At 43.1% G+C, this 25,785-nt stretch overlaps 1 protein-coding gene across 2 annotated transcripts; it reads right to left on the reverse strand.

The window, feature by feature from the left end:
* Positions 1 to 1,877: 1,877 nt before the first annotated feature.
* Positions 1,878 to 24,121, reverse strand: DUSP13B (dual specificity phosphatase 13B). Of its 2 annotated transcripts, XM_066190631.1 has the most exons (5): positions 24,016 to 24,121; positions 18,250 to 18,278; positions 4,665 to 4,860; positions 3,337 to 3,557; positions 1,878 to 2,213 (listed from the first exon to the last, which is right to left on the reverse strand). In XM_066190631.1, the coding sequence occupies exons 3-5, from the start codon at positions 4,811 to 4,813 to the stop codon at positions 1,987 to 1,989; spliced, it is 597 nt and encodes a 198-aa protein (XP_066046728.1). In that variant the 5' UTR covers positions 4,814 to 4,860; positions 18,250 to 18,278; positions 24,016 to 24,121; the 3' UTR covers positions 1,878 to 1,986. The 2 variants fall into 2 exon arrangements, with proteins under 2 accessions (XP_066046728.1, XP_066046727.1); XM_066190630.1 differs by lacking the exons at positions 18,250 to 18,278; positions 24,016 to 24,121 and adding an exon at positions 11,349 to 11,798.
* Positions 24,122 to 25,785: the final 1,664 nt, after the last annotated feature.

Below are 25,785 nucleotides of genomic sequence, written 5' to 3' on the forward strand. Positions count from 1 at the left end.
AGCCGCGCGCGGGACAGCGCAACCTGAGACGTTGCATTCTGTGTGTTATTTTGCTGTGTTTGCAGTATTTTTACCATCAGAGTAAGTTACAGATTTCCAGTCGTACCAATCAGGGTTTTAAAAGCGCGGTGAGTTTGTATCCTGTGAAATGCGTTTAATGTGCACGTGTTCTAGTACCCCCACCGACTCCTCAGCTCTGCCCTTTGCTCCAGCCCTAAAATGGCTAATTGCCCTCGTTCCTGATTCCTAGAGGGGGAAGGATAAGAAAATGTGTTTCTGCTTGAGACTGGGGGCATCTCTATAGACAGATCCACTGGGGGGTTTTCCCTGACTTGTTCTGTAAGTTTGAATCACTTTGTTAGATTTAATTGGTGATGGAAACATGCATATTAAATTTTTGGGTCTGAAGAAAGCTTTTAATTTGGCTATTCCTACTTGCTGAGGTTTTGTTGCCTTGGCAGAGCAGCCCTAGAGCTCATGAAGAGGTTACCTTACGCAGGGAACTAAAGCAAAGAAGTGTTCCAGTACTGCTCTACTGCTGCTCAGGGATGTCCGACCTACAGGGTTAATCCAAAGAAAACCCCCTGAGACATCGCTGGTATGATGGTCAGGTCCTCAGTGCCAAATACTCTGCTTTGTGCTCTGACTCCTATGGTCTGACCCACAGACCAGATGTAGGTATCACCTAAAAGCATTATAAAAGGTGCTGAGTTGTCTGTCCTGAAGGCAGAAATTAACCTTGTAGACAATACTGGAAATGGTAAGGAATGTTTTCCCTTGTTGCTGTGCTGGTTTTGAGTAGCCAGTTCACATAGTGGGGAGAATTCATGCCTCTGCATTCCTGAGTTTGGTACTAGGAATACAAACTGCCATCCCCAGCTGGTTTCAGAGCTGGCTTTGTGCTGCAAATGCTTGTCCGCTGGGAACCAAAAGCCAGATGTGCTTCACATAGTTTCCAGGCAGCACTGATCCATCAGATGACAGTAGCTATTGAGTGCTCTTATGGTGGCCCAGAGACACAAAGATGAAAGCCTGATGCCTGTCAACACCTCCCTTGCCAATCCTGTGTGTCTTCAGTTTTCACTTCAGTCCACCTCACAAAAGCAAATGCCACAGAATATGATGTTGCAATGTTAATAACCTTGTATTTTTGAGATAGAAAATCCCAAGTTTTGTAATTTTGAGCTGCCAGACAAATTTAGGATACATTGAATTTTGTCAAATATTTTCCTGCACCAGCCTTTACTGGAAACCCACCTTCTTCTTTAGAAGCATTTTCTGCAGCATTTCCTGGAATGGAAGATGAACAATATTTGGATGCCCTCTCAAGGAAATGTATTTTCATGAAGGAAAAAAAGCTCTGATGAACAGCCAAAAAGGAAAAGCCTGTAGAGATACCTGGAATAATTTCTTAGAGTGGCTTATGTTGTTTCCTAGCTGCTCTGCCTTTAAACAGCCTCTTACCCCAACTCAGGAGCTCCACCAATTGTAAAAGCAAAAACTAACCAGTGCCAGATTCAAGTCTCAAAATACAAACCCTCTGAGATACAGGGAGCGAAGGGATGTGGGGTGGGTTCATAAGAAAACTTCTAAGCATTACTGTAGCATAAATAATATGGCATCTTTCACCTCAAATAGCCTAACACTTCATAAAGTGATATGAGCTTCACTAGTTGCTGAAACACAGCTATTTCTGAAGTGGAACCTGATCTCTTTCTCTTTTTTCTTTCTTTTTTTTTTTTCTTTTAAACTAGCAGACAGCAGTGTTTTAAGGTGGAGAGTGAAGGATAGAGTATACAACCAATCATAAATATAAATCTAGGAAGGCTTTGCAAAAGGGAAAGATCAAGCAAAATCTATTTTTATTAATAACATGCGTCCTGGTGTCTCATAAACTTGTGTCTTAAATTTATAAATGCAGTTCACCTATAAGAGATACAGGCAACTCAAATAAGGTTTTGTCCTCTTTCTTTCAGCAACACTGTCTTACAGGCCTCTGGTAGCAAATGCTCTGGTTCTGTTCCTCTCTTCATTCAGTTTAATGTCCAAGTCCCGGAGCTGGCTGAGGAACCCCGAATTCGGGCAGATGTTTCTGTGAGCACTCACTGTCTTCAGAGCATCCACCAGTGTCATGTTTTCATGGATCATTAAAAAGGCAAGCACTAAAGTTGCTGAGCGGCTCACTCCCATGGCACAATGAACGAACACCTTACCTGCACAAACGAAAAGGCACAGCAAGGTGAGTGTGCTTTAGCATTTCTAAAGTGAAAAAGACAAACGGAGGATAAAAAATAAATAGTAGAAATGAGGTAAGAAAGCAATGGTGACAATTAGTGGATGTTCATGCTTTCAGGAAGATCACCTCTCAGGCAAGGTGGTATTTCATACTGACCTCCTGCATCTAATTTAGGCCTAAGATTGAAATAGTTGAAATTTTCTGTGGAAGGAGAAGCTTTCTGTGACTAAACTTGTTAGTATAGTTTACTGTGGAAAAAACCCAAGTTTTGGCAGAGAAATTTGGCCCAGCCCTGACTGTGATCACTGGCAAGTCCCACAAACTCTGTGGGATAGTCTGCCTGTAAAAATGGAGCTGTAATTTACTGTATCTCAGCAGCCCAGTGTGAGCTATAACTGAGGATTTAATAAAGCACTCCAGTGAAAGCAGCAGATCCTGTAGCCAGAGTCAGAGCAAACTCTGGAACAAATGGAAATTATGATAACTAGGCCATAATCCAAACTCTGCTGACAAAAATTCAGCGGGCTGCAGGTCAGGCTCGTAGTTTTTGACTTAGTTCATTAACTTCTGCTGCTTCTCTAGCTTAATAGACAGGCTGAATAAAGCTCCAATTCTGTGAAGTACTTGAGCGTGTGAAGCATTCGAGCCAGCACCGAAGTGCCGCTGCTCCTACAGGGAGCAGGAGCAGCATGCAGGGCAGGATCCCCAGCTGGAGCCCCTGTCAGTGTGGGAGGGGTGGGAGGGACACGTGGAAGCACACAGATCCTGCTGGTTCCTACAGGATGGATCCATGGGGCAGCGTCTGCAGTGCCACAAGCTCTGCCCTTCCCTCTACACTCTGGTCCCAGAGCTTGCCCTTCTTTCCACCATGCTGGGCTGTGGGCAGCCAGTCTTCCACAGCTCCTGGGGACCTGGCACAGCCACCTTCCCTGCAGCACATGGCATAGGCACCCTTCTCCATCTTCTGCTCAGTGGTTCTGCATGGACTGCCTTGAACCATATGCTGATTCTGAGCTCTGTTGGTGCCTGTTACTGCAATGAAAAGTCATTTGGCTTGTGTTGAAATTTCCTCCCAAAGCTTGTCTTTGCTTCTCTCTTACCTCCTGAAGAGTTTAAGGCCCTGCATATGAAATTGGCAGCATCATAGAAGAAGATACTTAAGTCAAAGGAAGGATCATCAAATGCTTCCACTCCATAGTACTCTATTTCCAGATCTGCATAATATTTGGCTCCCGTGTTGATGCTATATGGTCCATCTGCTGCATTAAGGATATGAGTAATGTTGAGGCCTTGAAGTATAGTCTTGCTCCTAGCAGCCCACCTGTTGAAAGACACAAAGGGCACATTGGCAACACTCCTAACGTTCTGCAAAAATAGCATGGTTTAAAGTTAGTGCTTGCTCCCACTACAGAAGCATGCAGGAACTGCATCCTGCTTACAGAGGAGCAAATTTCAAGAAGCACATAGTGCTTTGTGCATAAAAAATATGATATGGACGTGTGGAGAGCAGCAGGAGCACAGACTTGCCAGTGGGATACTGTCAGTTAAGCAAATGCCTCCCAGCAGTTAATCCCTGGGAATATGGCTTACTGTATGAAGTGGTCAAGATTTCCTTAAATATTTGTTTAGGAACTTTTAGAGTTAATCTCTCATTGATAGTGTGCCTGGTCTCAAGAGTGAGAACTCACACAAATGCAGCAACACCATGTTCCTGGTTTGGACATGAAGTGGATGCATTATGTTCACCAGCTAGGTGAACCCCACTTCCTAGGACTATAGGCATTCTACAAAATTATGAACATTAACTGATATATTCATGAGGAGGAGGATCTGGGGAAAATGAGTTAATGATCTAGGTAATCCGTAGTAATCCAGTTGGAAGGGAATAGCCATAAATATTACTGGTCCCAAGAATAAGGTATTTGCATGAAAATTCCTGTTTGATATTTTCGGTTTTATCATCTTCGAAAGAAAGCTTGGATTTGGAATGTCAAGATGTGACCATTGTACAATTCATCTGGGTCTTCATCCTTCTGGGTCTTCATCTTGCAACCCCTGTTTGAGGGCTAGGGCTACTGGCCTCTTGTCTGCTGCCTTAGAGCACAGTTTCCAGGCCACATAATGCATCTCAGAATTTACATCAATTTGGCATAGGTTCTTTGAGGACTTCAGTCAAGAATACAAATAATTTTTAACTTGGCAAATCACTGGTGGCTCAAAGAATATGAAAAGCCAAGCCAGACACGCTATGAGTAAGTCACCATTTTGCATGTCAGTTTTTCTTGACATTCAAGGTCTTTGCATCACCAGTTTTGGAAGCCTGTATGACAAAAACATTCCAAAAGCTACTCCCCAGTGTACCGCACCCTTTCCTCCTCCTCCTCCCAGGGACTGATAACAGCTTAACAATAGGACCATATGTTCTTACGCATCTCCCAGGTAGATATTTGGCCAGACTTCGTCCATGTGATTATCAGAGCCTGCTCTGAGCCACAGGAGCTGCTGGAGATCTGATATTGATGGAGTTTCATAGGAAGACCCGTGTGTCAGAGATGAAGAGTCTCTGGTGTGAAGCATCTTGCTGCTCCCTTGCCTGCACTCAGGCTGTATCAGAGACGGCTTTTCTGAAGTGAATTGAAAGGAAATTTTCATACAGAAATACTATTCCCTAGAAAGTAGACCTGTTCATTACCCTCCAAATAGGATTACATTATTAGAACTAGTCTGTGTAGCAGGGCCTGCAGGTGTTGCTAAAAGCATCCAGAGAGCAGGACTGACTCAGGGGTAGGACTCTACAGGCACGTAATTTCTCCCCTGAGAAAGCAGCATAAGATAATGTGATTTAATTTCTTGTCAAGTAACAGTATTTGTAAAGAACATCTGCACCACCTAAATGCAGACTGGATGAACCTTGTAGGCACAGGTATCATTTCTCTTTTTGTTGAAGAGCTACCAGAGTATTTGAGTGCACTCGGTTCTGATTAGTTAAAACGAGAAGTTTTTGAATGCATCATTAAACTGACTTATCCTTACAAAGCTTTTAGGACCAAGGTGAGAATCTTAGGATGTGTATGTGAGAATCGTCTGTATGGTGTATGTGTACACACATAAACAGTGTGTACATACAATTTTATTTTATTTATAGTAATGTATTTAAACACACCTACATGCATACATACATGTATACATAGGAAATGATTTTCACATGCATATATAAACATATATATCCGTATGTACAGAAAGAGAAATTGAGAGGATTTGAACTAGTTTGTTCTCTCTCAGTTGAGTATCACTGGACACTTAGCTATACTGGTATTCTTGTGCCTGTCTGTGTCAGTCTCTCCTCTGGGAGCTGTTCCACTTTGTATAAATAATGTGATAGCTACTTCCCTCCAGAGAGGGGCCATTTCTCTTGTCTGAGGGGAAGGGTACTTACCCAGGATGTGGGAAAAAAGAATATTTTTGAAACTACAGGGCTAAAGGCTCTGGCATTGTTGTCCTGTTGAGGACCCCATCTAGGGCTCCGTCACAGGTCTGTGAGATCACAGACCTGTGAACCCTCACAAATCATGCTGTGGAATATGGGCAGCCCTTTTGCAATGTTGTTTGCTAGTTTAGACCCAGCAAGCCCGGGCCAGATGGTTCAGCTGGAAGCAAAGCTCAGTCAAGAGCAACATATCCAAGCAGTCCCTTCTCTGAGACTTTAGGAACATTTCTCTTGCCTGGATCTCATTATCCTGAATTGCTGTTCTTGCCCCCTGAAAATAGTCATGAACTTTATTTGGTTGCTTATTCTTACTAGAGTCATAATCAATGTGGAATGCACACTGGAACTCTCCCCAAAGTAGGGTAAATGGTGTTTATTCTGATATAGCATCAGCTTTCACTCTAATGCCTGAATGCCTAAATCTAAAGTTTGGGTTTATTTTCTCAGCAATTTTAGAAAATAAGTGCAGATGGGACCCTCAGAAGTCATCTGGTCTGTCCCCTGCCCCACAGCAGCCATATGGATGTTGCTCCTAAACAACAACTTTGTCCATTTAGGTTATTTTTAACAGTGTAAGCTGATTTGGGGAATAAGCAGAAAACAAGGGAGGCTATATTTTTGCTTACAGAAAAAGAAGTGGAGTTGATGTGAGGCATGTTACTGAACATACACATGTATTCCTGTGACCTCCGTCTAAATTTGCTTCCTTTGCCCCTTCCTCCCTCCTCCTCCCCGCAAATGTTAAATGCAGTTATAACTTTTTGCATGTTTCAATAAGAAAGAGGTCTCCCTAGGGTAACTACTTAATAAGCAAGATATGAAAAGCACAATAAAAATGATGGGAGACATAGGAAGAAAAAAAAAAAAAGACTGGTTTTACTTCTAGTGATGAAGGAAAAGAACTGCAGGGAAGTAGAGAGAAATATAGAGATAAAAGCCTACGAATTTTTCAGGACAGATAATATAAGATCAAGAGCTTTGTTAAAGGAGTATGTTGTGCAATCCTAGCCCAGATTAGCATGAAGAATAGCACAGAAACAGATAATGTGCATTGCCCTACAAGTTTTACTGCCTTGTGAAAGTCATGCACTGTGCTCAAGAGCTACTGCCAGCATCTTCATGATGACCTGTTTGTACTTTCACCGACACAGAACGTTAAGCTGCAGCAGTAAAAGAAAATCAAGAATAAGATAATACAGCTTCTACATCAGGAGATTCATAAGACCACAGCCTCATTTTCGAGGAGTGTGGCTGACTCTGAGTCGCTGCAAATGCTTAAGGGCTGAAGTTGTAGAGCAGAAGTATACCAAACTTTCACTTCTGGACCCTGCTGCTTTAAACTTCTATTGTAGCCTCTCAGTTAGTTACAGTAATGGAGATGATGAGCAAAGAGAATTAGATTGTGTGGCCTCTTGTTCAAGACCTGACTTTGAGGAAGTTCTCCCAGAATTGAGTCATTTTGGTGCCAGTGACACTTCACAGGTGACTCTGGCCTTTGCAGCCAGGGAAGAGCTTTGTAACAGAGCTCCCTTTTATAGAGAAATCCTCTTTCCAAAAAGTGTGCCAACGTTGTTTTATTCACACGCCCAACGTCAGACAGATGAGCTCCTGGTATCAACACAAGCACGGCTCCTCCAGGAACACTGCTCCCACCTGCGCCGGCCTTGAAATTGGATTGCTCTGCAGGGCCTTCAGGGTAAGCTTGGAAGTAGCTAGAGCAGATGATTGGACTAATGAGGAAAGCAATATGAATTTTTTAATTGAAGGCCAGGGACTTTGGTGAAGGTTTTCCCCACCTTCCACTTTAAGATACTGCAGAGGTAGCAAAAGTGCTTGCCACTGATTACATTTCTCTAAGCTTCTCCCTCTGGGTGGCTCCCAGAAGCTGCTGTAGTTGGAAATAGTCAGTGACAGCAGGAGGGCAGGAATCCCTGTACCTGAGGGAAAAATTTCTGTCTTACAAGATCACTAACATTTTCTGCAGAGATCTAGACCATGCCGGTTGGATAGGATTCCTTTTCTTATGAACTGTAGCCATCTCATTAGCTTCTTTCTTTCTGCTTTTCTCTCTTACTTTTTTCTGGTTAAAAATAAAACAACAGAAACAAACAAAAAAACTCAACCTATGGTAGACTTTTGAGGCTGGACAAAGATTTTAATGGCAATCCACAAAATACAAGGTAGCACACAATCTTTAAAACTGTCTTGTCATTCTGCATAATTTCCCAAACACCTGGAGCACTGGGGTACATCCCAAATGGCCAAGGCCAGCTTGGATCCCTGTCTGGGCTGTGGAGCCTGGGTTTCCTCAGTGGTCCAGGAGTTGCCCTGGAGGTCAGGGCTAGAAGTGGCTGTGGGTGGCATTGCCTGGCTGCAGGGAGCACCCAGGAAAAGCTGTGGGTGATTCCACCCTGTTTGCATGCAGCTGGGTGCAGCTCCTGAGGGACCCAGTCATGTCAGAACCTTGTCTACAACAACCTAGTGGAGCTTTGCATCTCGCCAATATTGTCCAGCCACTTGAATACTACAGTCTGCAAAGTCTTTTGGCTTGGTTTTTGTTTGTTGGGGGCTTTTTTTGGTCTTTTTTTCCCTTTCTTTCCCTATGGTAGAAACAATTGCCATTTTCTATTGAACATCTCTGGAAAAAGAACCCAAAAACAAAAACAAAAACAAAAACAAAAACAAAAACAAAACAAAAAAAAAAAAAAAAAAAAAAAAAACAACAAAAAAAAAAAGCAAAAAGCACCAAGAAAAAACCAAGAAAAAAGAAAAGAAACTAAGAAAAGAAAAAAACCCACACAAACCCTCAGTGACTTGAATTGGCAAAAGCATTTAACAGATTTGTGTTGCATTTGCAGATTCCAGTGGAAAAAAAACTCAGCAAAGTTTTGGAGGTAAAAAATGCAAACACTCCAATATTGCATATATGAAATAGTTAATTTTGTTGTTTCAAAAAAATTTACCATTTCCATTTTTCTATTCAGTTACTTTGTTTTGGAATTTGTTCTCCTTCACTGCATAAAATATTTTAAAACATTAAAACAAGATTAAATGGCTTGTTCCTGGTTGAGAAAAATATGTTTTGTTTCACTAAAAATGAACACAGACTGAATAGCCCCCTATTTACCTAGCCTGAATTTTCACTTCTGTAACAGGTCCTCCTGCCATTTTGCCACGGTTGTTCCCTTGCCTCCTCAAGATGGAATTGAGCTGTAAAGAGATTAAATGACTGTCTGTAGACCCAAGAGGAGACTGACAGGGCATTAGTTGGACCCAAATCATCTTTCCTCTTTCCCTTCTGCTGGCACCTTCCTGGCTGGCACAGCTCTGCCTGTGGTTCTGCTGATAGCCCGGATAGGGACAGGTGTCTTTCAGTAACAAGTCCTTACATGAGATTATTGAGAGCCTCAGGCACAGCAGGCCCTGTGGTCACTACAATAGCACAAACGCTACCTAACAATAATGTGATGCAGAAGGCTCCTGCAGCAAAACATCCTAAATTCCCTCTATCAAAAACCTGACAAACTAAATGGTTCAAAATTCCAAAGCATAGGGTCAGAACGTTATTCATGTGGAAGGGAAAAAAACAAAAAGCAGCCTCTTGATAAATTTGAAAATGCTGTCTACTCTGTTTTTTTCTTCTCTTTTCTCTTAGCAAGCATCTCTGCACTCATCTTTTACACTCCTTGCTCTTTTCTCTCAGGTAGTGTGTAACACTATGGCTCTTTGTCCTCCTGATGGAAAATTCCAGATGGAAAGAAGTGTGTTTCACAAGGAAATGATCATGTTAGTGGAATTAATCTTTTAGATACTGCAATGTGAAATATGATCTTCCTCTTTGTTAAGAAGACCCAGTCTGTGTCTCTACGCTTTGGTCAGAATCTGACGCTAAGAGAACCCAGGAGTCTCTTGAGGTAGAGCTGAAAGCTTTGTGTGCAGAAACAGGCACATTTAAAAGCAATAGCAAAGTTAAAACAGCCAGATGGGAACCTAGCAGGCAACCAAGAGGGGAACTCTCTGTTTTCCTTGCAAGCCTACGGGGGCTTGTTTGCAGGAATTAGAATCTCTCACCAGCAGTTCACTGCAGCTCTAATACCAAGTGGTATTGAAAATGAGAAGCAGGTTATGGCTGATGGTTTAAATGAGGTACCTATGGGAATTTAGAAATGAGATCCTGGACTTGTCTTGGTGTAGACTGTGCACATGGCAGAGCAATATTGCTTTCTTGGCTGACTGCATCATATATTATGGCCTTTTATTTTGCCCACAGTCTAACAGCAGGGAATAGTAGAAGTTCATTGCTCCAGCTCACTGTTCAAACTCTGATCTGCCTCACCAGAGGCAGTGGCCCTGAATAATGGAAAGCAGAATCGGTCCCTCAGCTTCAGTGCGGGTACATATTCAATGCGGCACTGTATAAATGCTATTGCCATTATTTTGGAGTGGAGAGAAAAGCAGAATGTACAATTAAAGCTCTGTTTGGTTCAGTTTTTAAGAGAATTTACTACCTGGGAAAGATGCCAGATCGAGGGTTCTGGAAAACACAGCCCGCCTTTTAACCACAGTGTCAGAAAAGAACAGGAGCAGCTCTCCAAGCCTCCTCCACGGCTTCCCCCCTTCAGCCCAGCCCAGCTCAGATTGCAGATGTCCCTCACCCCATACTGGCAACCATGTTTTACAGGGTGGGAGAAAATCTGAGTCTTCACACTTCTTCACCACTTGGTCTCCTTCCTGACATCTCCATTCACATCCGGCCTTGTACATTTATGATGGGGCCCTCTCACTGCTCCAGACTGAGCTGGAAGGTACCAACTTCTGCTTGCAAGGAGCCTGAGCTGGGCTGGAAGCTCAAGGCTCCTTCCTCAGTGAGCCCTCCTGTTCCTGCAGGGCTGCCCCTGCTGCTGGAGGGACTGTTGCCGATGCCGCACAGGAGCTGCGTCCACCCTGGGGACGGCACAAGGCCATTTCAGTAGAGGGAGGACAGGTGCGAGCAATCTGCCTCAGGCAAGGTTTGGATAGCCAGGAGAGCTCCTGGTGGCCAGGCAGGTCCCAGGTGGAGTGGGAAGGCAAGGAGGTTCATGGCCAGACACAGGCATGCAGGTGGAGGTGGAGCCCAAGCATCTCAGCTCGGAGGGGCCCCTGAGTGAGGCGGGGAGCCCCAGCGAGGCCTCCGAGCAGCCCCATTCCAGCCACTGTTGTCCTTGGACAAGGCAAGCCCCCAGGAGGGGAAGAGCTTGCCGAGCTCGGTGGGGTGAGATTCACCTGTGCCTTGCTAGGTTTTGGGGAGAGGGTGCTGCCTCAGAAAAGAGCTCCTGGAGAGCATTTCCTCTTCTTTGCAATTTAATAGATCTGCACATATTTTCCCCAAACTCTTGTCATTCTAAGGGGGTAAAACCTTTGTGTTGCCCTCCTCCCACCTTCCCCAACCCTCCTCTTTGAGTCACGCAGCCTAGGAAGAAACACTTGCCCACACACGCGACTAAGGCTGCAGGAAAGGGTGGCTTAAAAATGGAGGCGCAAAAATGGGGAGTCCTGCTGGCAGATGACTGGTCATGGCTGTGGCATGATGCCAGCTTTTACATCTGCAGCTTTCAGAACCAAAAGAGATAAAAAAAGAAGTATTACCTTAGCAGCTGGCATCTCTGAGCTATGGAATGAACCATCCCCAGCAAGACAGCGCTGCCCTCCACAGGCTCCTAGCACAATTTCCGACTGTCTGTGGATATGTCGAGCCTAGCATGATGCTTTCCCCTTTATTTCTCCTCTAAGGCATTCTTCTCCAGGGTACCACAGCTAGGGATTCAAGCCCCCCAAAACTACTGATTTTTTTGATGCATCTCAACTGTGCTCATGCTTCTCCCTGAATTAAAATTGTCTAGTCTTAAGTCCTACTGCCAGCAGCCATAACTGTGCTGTGTGCTGTAATCAGGGGAGCACACAATCACCATGCAGCTAACTGCTTCTAATAGTAGAAACTTCACTCTAATCTTATATAACGCCAGTAATGGAGCAGAGAGGCTGTGGCTTATGAGGAGCTTAGACAGAAAGCTTTCTTGGGCAGCTCATGCCCTGAGGGCAGAGAAGCTGCAGCTGCAGTGAGAGCAAGAAAAACAAAATGACCTTGATATTGATAACAGTTCAGTGAGTGCTGTCACAGCCAGTGCTGTGCCAAGACTTCACTGGTGTCACAGGCTGTCGATAGGTGTAAGTTGTGGGCAGTTCTGACAAAAATGGTGTCAAAGAGGCCAGACTAAGAGAAGGATGTGGAGAAATAATGTCTTGCAAGCTTCAGGAAAGACAAACAGGGATGTTAATATATTGCTGTTAAAAGGGGCTCCAAAGCACTTCCACTTCTGCAGGCAGTATGGATTTGTGTGACTGTGGATTAAAGGGGGTTTTTTTCTTCTCCTTGATTTACTCCTCAAATGATTTTTATCTGACTGCTGCTGTCAATACAAAATTGACAATGCTGTCAAGTTTGCAAGATTTCAGAATATTTGAAGGCATGAGAAAGGGGTTTTGAGATTTCTCAGTCATTTGGCAGGGGTAGCTTTGAGCTGTCTGTCCCTGCAGTTTTAACATAAGCAGTGAAGTGCTCTTCTTGCTTTGCCATTCTTGAAAGGGTACATACAAAAAAGGCACCTTTTTCTAAGGTTGACAAAGCTGTACAAATTCTTTGCTGTGGAATCAAGAGCAAACTTCAAAACTCTGCAGTGGAAGATCTATTTTGGCACTGGAGTTTTTCAGGCATATCATAGAGCTTTCCGGTGACATTCTCTGTCCTGTTGGGGCAGAGTGGAATGTTTTTTCTTTAGATTTTTTTTTTCAACCGCTGACTTTAAAGTCATTATTTGATTTTGATTAAGTCATCTTTTAGAAGAGTGATTGTATGTCACAAAGGGAATTGACCAGTGATGAGCACATGAGAATAACTAAAAGAATAACATAGAACTGGGATTTCCTGTCTCTTGCAAACTTTTGATCATGTGGCTGATGAGTATTTGCTCCTAATTTCTTACCTTAAATTAGAAGAAATAAAACTGTGAGTGGTTTTCCTGTTGCACCTCCCTGGTATCAGGGTGCCAGGTAAATCAGAGTGGAATAGGGGGCTGTGTGCAAAGAAGAGTGTGCAGCTGCCTCTCCAGGCTGTGAGGAATGAGCGGTCAAGGGCAGTGGGGACGTGCTGCTGCTCCATGGAATGCCCAGTCCCAAGGTCACTGGGAAGGAGTTTCCCTGCCTGGCCCTGCTATAATATCTCCGTGAGAAGCTGGCACCACTGTGCTGCCCCACTCCTGGGACTGAGGCTATGCAAGCCTTGCAGTTGGTCAGGCAGGGCAGAAGCGAGGGTTGTTTTGTGCCATCAAGTTTTTGGAGAGTATTTTCACTTTATCTTGCCAGGTGTTATGCTGTTGTTTTTCTGATGGTGTTTTGTGCTGTGGCTTGGTGTGGACCGTAGATGGATGGCAAGGCTGGTAGGTAGGGTGATGGAGGAGAGAGGAGCCTCCAACAAAGCAGCAGCCTCAGGACTCCCAAAAGGGAGACCTGAGCACAAGTAGAAGTAAGGAATGTGTCCTTGCTGGAGGTTGTGCCTGCTGCAGGTGTTTTACAACAGACAGTTTGGAAACACGCTGCAAACGTAAGGGTCCGTTTTCCCAAAGCAAACCTGGTGCCTCCAGCACAGCCTTGGGAAGGCTGCTCACTGCTTGAGAAAGTTGCTGCGAGCAGGAATGCATTAAGGACTGCGACATTCTCAGGTGCAGTGGCAATGGGAGCCACCCGTGAGCTATAAATAGCACTAACATCCTTTCTCTCCAGTGCCTGGCATCCTGAGCAGGCATTTTTGTGGGTGCTTGTGAAAATGAACAAAGCTTTGAAGAGCTTTTATTTACACTCTCTTTGCAGGCTGGAAATTTTCTTAGAAAGTAGTGACTAGTTTTTGTTACTGGCTCTGAATTTTGCATTTGTTTTAAGGGAAAATACTGGGGTATTTTTCTTTTTAAAATTTAAAAAAATTATCATATATAATTTTTATATTTTTACCTCAACTGTGTGGGAAGAACTATTGTGGCAGGAGAGTTGGGATAACAAGTATTCATTTTCAAAAATCCTCTGTGCAGTTGCAGGAAAAGGGGAAAAACCCCCAGGAACCTAGATTCAGTCTTATATAAATCTTATATGCATTTTTAGAAAAATAATGAAAATGTTTTGGTTTAAAGAATTAAGCAAACAATGCAAGGTGTTTGGGCAGGTTTTGTGGTGTTTACACTGAGAGATGAGACATAGATAGTGGTTGCAGTAAAAGGAAAAGCTTTGCATGCCTATCAGAGAAGATCTTCCTATGGTTTGGTAGGAAACAAAGATGGCTTTGTTAAGGAGCTATGAAGACCTGAGAGCAACTGGCAAAAAGGAGCCTTTTCAAAATATTTAGTGTTCGCTTGATGAAGTCTTGTCATAACATGATAAAGTCTCACCTGTTATGCAACTCTCCTTTGCTCTTTATAGACAGCAGAAAACACAAGGTCTACAAAACAAACACTTTGCTCTGGGATAACCAAAGAACCCCCGCTACAAGATCAATTAGTGGAGCTGGAAGAATTACTCAAGCTTTTAAATAGGCAAGAGGGGCTGTATTTTTTTTTAATGATGTCGACTAATCTAATTATAGATTAGACTGTTTTACTGATAACCCTTGTCTTAGGCCAGCGGGCAGCGCTGCTGCAGGTAAAACGCTGTGATTTTTCCTGCTGCCACAAGATGGCAGGAAAAAACAACGTTGGGGGATTTAAAAATACACAGCGATGGGCATCGCAGGACGGAATACACGCCTGACCGGCATTTAAAGGGAGAACTTAGAAGAAACTGTGAAGCTTGGATGTAAGAAAACTGTGATGGACAGAATTAGTTAGACTGGTATTGACCTGGATGTATACATCAAAAGATCTACACTATATCCTTTCTAATGCAGGGTTCCTGTATAAGAAAGGCCTGTGACAGTGCTCTTTTTTTTCCTGTACACCAGGCAGTTTGGCCTGGTTTTTTTCTGCTGGCAAAATCTGTGGTACAAACCAGTCCAACTTTACGCACTCACCTAAAGTAAAAAAGCAGGGTAGTTATTTTAGTCCTTTATACTGCCTTTATCCCAATATGATTCTCTTCCCATTCCCTGTTCCTCCAGCCATAGCAGAAAAGGAGCCAAGCTAGAGGGCACAGCTCTGGCTTTTGGGAGCAGCGGGAGACAGGAGGGGCAGCAGCTGGGCAGGAGGGCATGCCTGGGCGCTAACGGGCTGGGCTGGTTGCTGGGCTGCGCAGTGGGGTCAAGTCAGTGTCCCTCCTACCTGTTCATGCTCTCTCCCCAGCTGCTTTCACTTCAAATACTTTTCTTAAAGGAAAAAAAAATCCTCTATAAGAACGGAAATTGCTTTGGAAAGTACAACCAGATTGGCTGAGGGCTCTGAGTTATCCAAAGGCATTCCTCCTCAGCAGCCAGTGTGGTGGTTCCCTTGCAATCCTCTAACAGATAAAAAAGCTGTGGAGAACTCACAAAGATTATTGTGTGTTGACGGCAATTACCAGGAGCTCATTAACTAGTAGAAGTTAATTCCGAATGGCAGCACTGCACAGACCTGGCGGGTCCTGGCCCTGCCACACCACTGCTCCCCAGCATGGCCTGGCCTGGCCTGGCCTGGCCTGGTGCGGCCTGGCTGGCCTTCCCTCACTGAGACATCGAGGCTGTTCATCAGTAGCCTTTATAGTTCATCCGGTGAGGGCACAAACTCATGGTCATGGCAGCCCTGCTGCCCTTTGGCAGTGGCCTCCCCAGGGCCTCCTACAGCACCAACCTGCTCCTCACCCATCCAGCCTGCTCCTCACCCATCCAGCCTTCCTCCACACCCATCCAGCCTTCCTCCACACCCATCCAGCCTTCCTCCTCACCCATCCAGCCTGCTCTTCAGCTATTCATGCACCTTTTTTTCTCACCCAGCCTTCACCACTCCTTTTCTTTTTTTTCCCCCCATAGCATGAGCTAACCTCCTTGGAAATGAGAGAGGCAAGGTGCTTGTTGGGGCCATGAGGGCAATTAGGGACTTTTGTGCTAGGACGAGTTCTTCCATTCAGTCTGTAGTCATTAAAAGTATCAAGAGGTTTAAGAAATAGCGTATCTGTTGAAAGCCAAAAGGTGGAGGATACACAGCTGTCCTGTTTCTTATGCTGGCTTCCTCTAGACTCTGCTCTGGCCTGATGGAGAATGAATAACTAGCCAGCCCTTCAGGTCCAACCTGCATTGGCTCTTTTCCCACCTGTCTTATGAATGCTGTGTCCACACTACTCATTACTAAATACTGAATTCTATAACATGGGCACCAAACATCCAGAATCTGCCTCCCAGGCTGGCAATACATTTGTCACTATGAACCAAGATTCATTTCACAGTGGCAACATGGAGAAGAATGACAAGGCATCAAGAGTGAAGAAGTAAAAGCAAAAAGCTTAATGCAACTTTTGAACTGTTGTGAGGATGAGGGAAAAGAACTGATGATACGGGTGCCCATTACCTGGGCAGGAACACCCTTGCCCCAGGAGATGATGCTAACACAGATTCCAGTGCCTTCACACCTTTCCTCTCCAGATTCTGATCCTACTTGGATTTTTAAGGTATTCTTTCTTGTATTGCTTCTTTGGGGTAAATTATTTTGGTCCCACCTTGGTTCTGCAGTTAGCAGCTTCATTTTGTGAGGAAATCAAGTGACAGAAGGTCTGCAGCTGCTGGAAACACCACAAGAACACTGCCGGCATCCAGGAGCTTCTTTTGCCCCTTGGCTGCCCACCTCTGAGTTATGGGGTCCCACCAGCCTTCCTTGTATTTAATAGGTTAAACTGAGCACAAAATTACTTTGAATTTAGCTCATGCAGGACATCCTACAACTTGGGTCCTTTTGCCAGGCTTTCAGCACTTCATCATCTAGGCTAAAACAGCTCCAGGGTATGCTTAATCCTGCTCTGGATGTGAGGTGAGCAAGCCTTTACACATTGAGGTGTTAGTAGATATGTGTGTACGGGGAAAACAACACTCTCTAGACACCTTTTCCCCTTTGGTGCTTGGAAGGAAAATCCTCCCCTTTCAGCACTAAAGCATTAACTGCAAGTGTCAATTTGCTATCTTTTTAAGAGAAAACAGTAGTGAGAAACCATTCCCTACAAGTAGTTTATCCATAAAGCAAGGGCAAATTCAGGGCTGTCCAGGAATTTGAAACCATTGGGTAGGAGGGATTTTATATTTCTATTCTACTGGGTAAAGGGATTTTCCTAGTCTATTCTACTGGTAAAAACACTATCTGTTTTTAATTTTTGTTCTGTTGAGCAAGGTGTAGCCTGAGAGGGAACAAACACATGTGCACATCAGCTCTGAAGGGAAGAACTCCCTGCACTGGTGACATAATCATACTTGTGGTGCTGGGTCAGGTCTTGAACAGGCTACACTGATCTCTGCTCTTCTGGCATTTTGCTATTGCCACGAGTAAAGGCTGACATTGGATGGGTCAGTCTTAACCCGAAAGATCTAATCTGCTCTGAAATGCAGGGGCCCATTGCTATGTGAGCTTAATTGGGCCCTTCTCTCTATTTCTGAGACTGTCAGGCACAGGAAGGTGTTTGCTGACTGTTGGAACAGAAAAATGTGTCACAGAGCTGAGGTGCTTTTCTTATCCTGACTTACTTAATGTCTGTCCCACCTCCTTCTTCCATGAAGATGTCTGGTCTGTCATGCCTGTCCCACTTTCTGCCTTTTTAGGGTCATAAACAATTGTGATTACCAAGTAACTTCATCTCATCCCTCTATTAGCTTAACCTTGATGGATCACAGACTGGGTGACAACAGGCAAAATCTCTCTCATTAAAAACTCGAACTCCCTCTGCTCTCAGAGGTGCTGGGTATGGTGACAGAGCTCCCCTTGCACACTGGCAGCCTTGCCTTCTGCCTGGTTACATCTCCTCCAGGCAGGATGGTGCATCTTGACTTTACAGCTGCTCTATGTGGCTGTACATGCTTTCACAGCAGGATCTATCAGCACCAACCACCCCCCTTGCAGGGATCTGAAAGAATGCTGCCTTTTGGCACAGGAATGAGCCTGCTGTCCCCAGAGAACATAAAGACAAAATCCTGGCCAAAGACGGAACCCTGAGAACAGAGCTAAGGTTATGACTTCGTAAATGTTTATCTTCAGTCTGTATTTGATGTCTGGATAATAAGGTGACCAGTCTCTTACGGAAATGTAAGGCAGGTTCAACAACAGAGGGGCACAGAGTAGTTTTCTTGAGCTGCAGCACAGAGCATGTACAGGGCCTTACAATTCCCACGTGCCACCTTTGTGGCTGATGGATGCTTTCATTCAGTGTCTCTTCCTAAGCCCTTCAGATCTGAGCTGTAAGTATCGTTGATACAGCTGTGCTGCTTTTTTTTTTCCCCTAAAAAGAATGGTTTTCCCTTTGTACTGTTTGCATTTTGTCATTGCTGCTTTGGTTCACTTACCGTTTTCCAGAGTTTGGTAAAGAAGCTGTCTGTGAAAACAAGAATGAAAAAAAAAATTATCGAAGACACGTTTTTTATATAAACAGGGAAAAGATGTTTCAAAGTGAGTCTATCAGGTTATACACCTAAGTATTATTTCTGCCCTTGAAAATCTTTCACTTACAGTGCTTAACTGGTCTGTGCAAATCCATTGCCAAAGAGGTAATTGGCCATTTTTATAGAAGGATCAGAAACAAAACCACTCTAGGCTATTGCTCTAAAAAAATTAAAAAAAAAAAAAAAAAAAAAAAAAAAAAAAAAAGGAATTATGGAAAGAATATGTTTCCGGGCATCACCCAGCCTCTCCTGAAACTATGCAAATTCACTTGGTGAAAAGAACAGCAGACACAATTAAATGAGTTGTATATGAAGAACTGAGATCTCAAATGTGATATTATGCAGAAGGTAAAGAGTCTGTACTAAATAAGTAACAGCTCAACGTGTTACCAAGGGTGCACTTTGATTTTGATGAATGTTAAAAGAACCTTTAGCCTTGAAAATAAAGAGGATAATTTCTCTCTAGGCAATGGCTGCTCGTGAAAGCCATAAAATAAGAGCACTGGAGCCCTAATTTTATAGTGCTTTTTAAATGATTTTCAAATGGTCCAGCTGCTTTGTGCCACAATAGCACAAGGCAGAGATATTTACGTCGGCAATAACAAGCATGCATCAGCCTGCCTGAGCTGCTCTCCGCAGGCAGCCTGCGGGAGGCGAAACACACATGGAAAGATAATACTTGCCAATGTGGATTGATCACAATCACACTCTGGTCAGAGCCATCCTGGGAAGCTGCTTTTTTCCAGACAACTTGATTGTTCTCCTTGTCTGTGTGTTGCCTGGGAAGCACAGGATCAATGCAGCTCCAGTTCTATTTTGACACTTGAGAGCCCGCCAGCAATGTGTGCCTCTTAGGCCACACCGTCCTTGGCAGACGTCTCTTTTTGGAAATGGGAGGGCAAATTCAACCCTGGGTTACGCGGCTGGTCTGGGGTGGGAGTTTCCGTAAGGACTAGTGTGGCCCCAGCTTTGGTGTTCTGATGCAGCACTGCATTATCTTTTCCAGAAATGCATGCCTGTGGCAAGTGAGCTCTTGGCAAATGCTATGGAATTCTGCTGAGATGCTGAATTTCCACCAGCAACTTTCCCCAGGTATTTTACCTCTGCATGTTTAGGACTTCAGTCTAAAACTACAATTTATTTTCCAAACAAATGCTCCGAGATGAGAACTACCCTGGGGTGGTCTAGCTTAGCTTGCCAATTTGGGTAGTCATTTCAACAGTTAAAAAAAGTTTCAATTTTTTTCTTTACAGTCCCCTCTCCTTGGCAAGACATTAACAAAAGACAGAGTACTGGGAGAAACCTGCCTTCTGAGCCAGCAGAATATGCTTTAAAGAGCAGTTCTTTTATGAAATATTCCATGAAAATTAAATAACTTACCTCTTTCCATGTTCACTCGTGCTAGTGGCACAGCAATGTTCAAGTAATAAGAATTTTGGTGGGAACAGGAAATTTTGAGTATGAGAGAAATCTCTAATTTTTGGCTGATTTTTATTTTATTTGCAGTAATTCTCACATCCATAACTCTGAGACAGAGCTGGGCAGAGGACATGGCAGGAAGAAGTTATATCTGGAAAGTCCTCAGCCATTGAGCATCTATTGTCACCAGTGTGAGAAAACTGTCTCCCATCTGGGTGACTTCTTGTGCAGGTTGAGCAATATTTTCCCCTTTTCATTTGCTGATCCCAATCAGCAAAACAGGTTAGCATCTTTTTGTGTCCAGGGATACACTTAAGAGCTTTAATTTTAAACTGGAGTCTATTTTCTCTTGGAGTTGAGTTTTAAGAGTTTTAATGAGCAGAATGGACAGCAAATTAGGAATGTATCCCAGAGGACTGCCTAGCGTATTTGCTGCTTTCATTTAACCAACTGATTGAGGAATGACAGGAGCATGCAAAATTCAGAAACATTCTATACCCTAAACAGAGAGGAAAAATAGATTTGATGCCAAAGCTTTAGGTCATCTTTTCCTTTCATCTTTATCTCATATTCAGTTTGTTTGTCTGACATTTCTCCTTGTCACTTTGTGTTCTTTTAATTTCATAAGGGTTTAGTTTACATAGGTGTATACTGTATCTTAGTTCAGTATGTAAATCCTGCAGCTTGATGAAATTGCTCACAACTGGATAACTCTTTGGATAGCATTGCCTAGAGGAAAGTAGCAGAGTGTAATAGGGTAAGCCAGCAAAAAGGAAGCAGATCTGCTTTTTCTAAGAATACAGCAAATCAAGATTTTTCCTTTCAAAACAGAAAGGAATACACGTAGTGCTATTCCAGGCTGTGCAGAATACTGCCATGGTCACAGATTGCATAAGTTTGTACTTCTGCCTCACTTGCATCTCATATCATTTTATCTCATCTCATCTCATCTCTGAGAGATCCAATTTACAGCAGCTGAGATAAAGTAGCCTCCAGGGTATTACATACAGCCCTTTCATAAATCAAGACCTGCTTTTTCTTACTAGAGATCTGAGTCCAAAAACAGGAAAACACATGGCATTAGGCTTTGTAAATGGCCAATTGGCATATCTCTGCAATAGGTCTTTGCAGCTTTTGGCTGTTTCTCAAATTAGAAAGTAACTAATTTTAGTTATTTTTGTTGTGTATTCTGACAAATCAATACAGAAAACCTAAAAACAAACAAACAAACAAACCCCAAAAAACCTAAAAAAAAAAAATTGGTGATTTCTGACTGAGAGCTCAGAACTATCTTCCCTTTTATAATTACTTTTCTTTTTTCTCTCCTGCTACAGAAGATACATTCTGATGATTACCAGCACACCATGTGTGATTCTTGCCACTAATGTGGATATGGTTTTATTGGTCACTCCTAATCTCTCAGGATCCTGCTGTTTTCCCACGTGCCAACGAAGACAATGTCTGTAAGTGGATCATTAGGCTTACCTGAGTGGTTGAATGACATTTAGTTAATGCTGCTAAAGTCATTTGTGATTGCTTAATGCAAGTGCTGTGTAAGAGCAGCAGTTTACCATCAGGACAGGGATGCTATTTGACCTTGTTAATGCACACAGTATGTATAGAAATGTGCAACAAGATCAAAGTCAATCATGTCTTCTATGAAAGCTCATGATTACAAGTAGCTCAAGTTATCTTATTGCCTTGTAATGTATTCCTGTCTGTAGAGCCCAGTGCCCGCCACACTCTGAGACATTTTTTCCCCTTTGAGAGGTGTAAGAAAACATGAGGTAGTAGAAGAATGGTATCTGAATATGCTCATAACATATCTGGAAATGCAGAATTCCAAGTTATTAAACTTCTGAAAATAAAAAAAATTAACAAGTTTTACTGACCAGTTGACTACAATCACATTGAAGACTGCTGGCCGAAACACTCTACAAAAATTCACTTCAGGAGGTAGCTCAGGTCCTTCTATAACTGGATTTGAAATACGTATGTTGAACAAACTGAGGTTTTAGCATAGCCTGTAACCATTTTGCCTCAGCCTGGAACTGTACAATGTTTCTTTGCTGAAGTGGTATTAGCCTTGCTAATCTGGTTAAACTCCAATTAATAAACCTACTTAATAAACTTGCCTACTTAAGATCAGCATGAAGTTTGACTTCTGCAGCATGTTTTACATATAGTGCCCTCAGCTGCTTATTACGTAGCACTTCCGAAAACACTGTACCTTTAAACCCAAAGGGTCTTGGCCTTGGCCTTGGCCTTGTATATCAGCAGTGGCTGGTAGCCAGACAAATATTTAATAATCGGTTTGTTGACAGCTTCAAAGTCCTCCAGGATGAAAGTCATCATGTTAAGTCAGCCATCCCTACTTTATTTTATGATATGCTTAACTTGTTTAAAGATGCTGAACATCAGATTTCTGATAAAGGCATAAGGAGAAATATTTCTTTTAAAACACAGCATTAATTCTAGATTGATCTTTGATTTCCAAGTAGCTGCTCAGAAACTGCACATAACTGGTTCCATAGAAACAAGCAGTGACAATATATGATACTGTTCCGGGTTATTTTAGCTCTGGCACAAGACCTGATGCTGGCCTGGGTTTGCTCAGTAACAGAAACATCCACTGTTTATTAACTTTACTGAGTACTGGGTTGGGCCCTAAATGTACATACTCTCTCTATTCCCCATTTCTATCTCATGAAGACCCCATGAAACCTTATTCTCAGGTGTTGTTCATGTTTGTCTTATTGACGTTGGCACAATGAAGAAAATTCCAACTGTAGTACTTGACCAACTTCCTGTTTCACTGTTTGCAGTCTGTAACTTGTATTTAAGCTGATATTAGTGATCAGCTAATAACAAAGAAACCTGCTTACATTTTTATTTCTGTTAGCTGAATGTTCTCAAAGTTCATCTTTCCTTACTACACATCCACACTGTTGTTATCTATGTATTTTTTCTTTTTTTTCCCCACCATTTTTTTCCCCCTACAAGACAGAAGGTGATTGAAAGAAACATCCAAGAGTAGTTTGGAACATACTCGCAGGCATTAAAAGGAGGTTTTAAAACTGCACTTAAAAGGCTGTTTAAAATCAAACCTTGCTGTTACAAGAACACAGTTTCAGCGATTTTTGTCTTAAGCCTCTGCCTGTACTACCTATCAGGCTCAATTCTACAAATCCTTATTTCTGCACATGGTTCTAATAAGTAAAAGAGTTCGTTTCCAAGTGTAGTTACAAGGTTTAACCGGAAAGGCAAGTGTGGGTTTCCCACTCTCCTGGCCAAGGCAGAAGTTCAGCGAAGCACTGCACGTTGTTGTGGCTTCTGCCCTAGCACAGGCAGGCTCCTACCAGGGCCCCGTGCTGCTGGGTGTCCCCACCCACTGTGCACAGGGCCACCTGCCGCCTGCAGGTGCAGGGACATCAGGAAGCAGGCAGCAATTTGTAAAACCAAGTCTTGTAAATGCAGATTATTTCCCCAATGTCACTTAGCTCATTTTTTGGCTTTGCTGTTTCATAGCTAAAGGAATGGCCACTTTAGCTGAAATCAGCAGGCAATCAGCAGGGGTATTAGTTCCCTCTGTTTCTCTCCTGTAGGAATTACTGTAATTCCTAGATATTTCAACAAGTTTGCAACCTGATGATGGTGAAAAAAACCCTTGTTTTGGCATAACATTGGGTACTAGGCATGTTGAGTGCAGATGATTGCATGCTTTCTGTATGCTTCAGAGTGAAATACCCATCTGCACAGTTTTCAGAAATAGTGAAGTCTGCTGTCATTCAGAATATCCATAGATTTATCAGAAATTTCAACTGCAAATCAAACTGTCCTAAAACAGTCCAAATCAGAATACTTTATAATGTGAAAATTTCCATTCTAGTTAAAATCACACCAAAAAAAGGTAAAAAACCAATTATTGTTCAATTTTAAGGTTGCTCAGGATCATGAGTCTGTCTTGTGCTTTGTATGATAAATGCTGTAGCATTTATAAAATCAGTATGTTGCACAATTATAAAATAATACAAAGCAATAAAGAGATCCTAATTCTCTTTTTAATTGTTTTTCTGTGCAGTAGGTTCTTTCTTTAATGGATAGTCCTTCTGCTTTATTCTGTGCTAATCTTAAATCTATTTTAAGGCAATGAAGTTTACCAACGCTAACTAAATAAAGTTGGACAGCATATATTAAAGAGTACTGTATTCCCCAGCCCTTCAGAACAGCTCAGCCTCAAATAACACTTACATATTGCCTATGTAGAGATTAGGCCACTCTTCACCCACGTGATTTAATTCCACCTTGCAGCTGTCCAAAATATCTGGCAGTTCCTGGGCAGAGAGACTGCCAGGCTCAGAGCATTCCTGGGCTGACAGGGTCCGTCTTCAGGTGCTGACCCATTTGGAGGCCTCATGCAGAGTCAGGCAGAGGAGGGAGGCCTGCTGGAAGCCGCTGCTGTGGAATGCACAGGGGAGGTTTTTGCTGAAGCAGGCTCTTTCTGCCGCTTCATGTTCCCAAGCAGGTGGCTGACTCTAAATACAGCTCGCGCCTTGACGCCTCCCTGGATTAGCTCAGCAGTAAGTCCCTGATGCGATGGGGAACAGCCAGAAAAATGAACGCTCTGCTTTAAGTGAATCTTATGCAAAAAAATGCAACTGCCGTCCTCACATAAGCTGTGGTGCTGTTCCTGCCAGCACAGAGCTTTCCCTGTGAAAGAAATGTCAATGCAACCGAGATGCAGTCCCAAATGCCTCATGTGACCCAGTTCTAATAATAAGCTACCAGGAAAGAGGGGACAGCACAGCTTGAGGGTGAGTTCAAAATAAACACCATGAGAACACCTGTCCTGGGCCTTACCCAAGGTTCACCAAGCCCACTGTCCTGTCCTTCACTGTGGTTGAAAGTGATGCCTACAGAATATAAGGACACACAAGTATTAATTATACTTGTGCATATAATAATAGCAACATTCTCCCAGATTCCAGCTGACTGCAGTTTATGAGCTTGCTGATCTGGATGGAGTTTCTAAGTATTTGGTAACCCTGAATGAATTCCTGTCCCTCAAACTTTTCCAGTTGCCCCTTGAATGTCTATAGGCTCTTACTTTGCAGCATCCTGTGTCAAGGTGTTACACAGCTCACGTAAACCCCTCCTCTCGTTTCAGACCTGATTTCTACTGACTTCGTCTGATGCCCTCAGTTCTTGTACTGGAAAAGAAAACTAAGAGAAGTTTTCACTGGAACTCTACATGGGTCCCTTCAGGTGATGCTGGTTTTGTGATTGCTTTAAGCAGATTTAAGTCTGCTAGAGCTGTAGCTGGGACAGTTCCTTTCACTTGCACCTTCTCCCAGGTTGTGTAGACCCTTTTGACAAACGTGTGTTTTCTGAATGAAGTGCCGCTGGGGAGGCAGTGTTTTTCCCTCATTTTGGTTCCTTTACCTAACTTGCCAAACCAACATTGAAAATACAAGTTTTTATGCTGATAGTTGAAAGCAGTGAGGTACTAATGTCACGTCACACCATGACTTGAATTATGTATAGTGTAAGTGACAGATGAGGAGGTTCCTTTTCCTCTTAGCACACTGCAGCAGACAATGCTGTTTTAAGAAGTTACAGGACTATTCTTCAGCTTTTGCTTATGTCGACTGAAATCTTTTTCCCTGCACAAGTGTGCACTCAAATAAATCTGTATATAAAAAAAGCAATACAGACAGGTAGGAAATACAAGCAACACTGACTCCACAGATTAAAAATACTTCTGTGATTTGACAATGCCCTTGAAAAAAGTTTCTACCTAATTCATTCCCTTCCCTGAGGTAAGTTGTGCTTACAAGATCACTACCATGCCATTGGTGGCATGGATGCCCTACTGACTCAGCTTCACTCTGTGCTCTTCCCTTCTCTGCCCCTGGTGAAACAACACTCTCCCAGGACGAGCAGTATGTTCAAGAGCAGGTACTAATTTACAACAGGAGCAGCTTTCACAGCTGTGGCTTTGTAGGACAGATGCTCAGAGAC

This window comes from Chamaea fasciata, unplaced genomic scaffold (assembly GCF_029207755.1).
Source record: "Chamaea fasciata isolate MVZ Bird 193981 ecotype frontalis unplaced genomic scaffold, bChaFas1.0.hap1 SCAF_9, whole genome shotgun sequence".
NCBI classification, from domain to species: domain Eukaryota; kingdom Metazoa; phylum Chordata; class Aves; order Passeriformes; family Sylviidae; genus Chamaea; species Chamaea fasciata.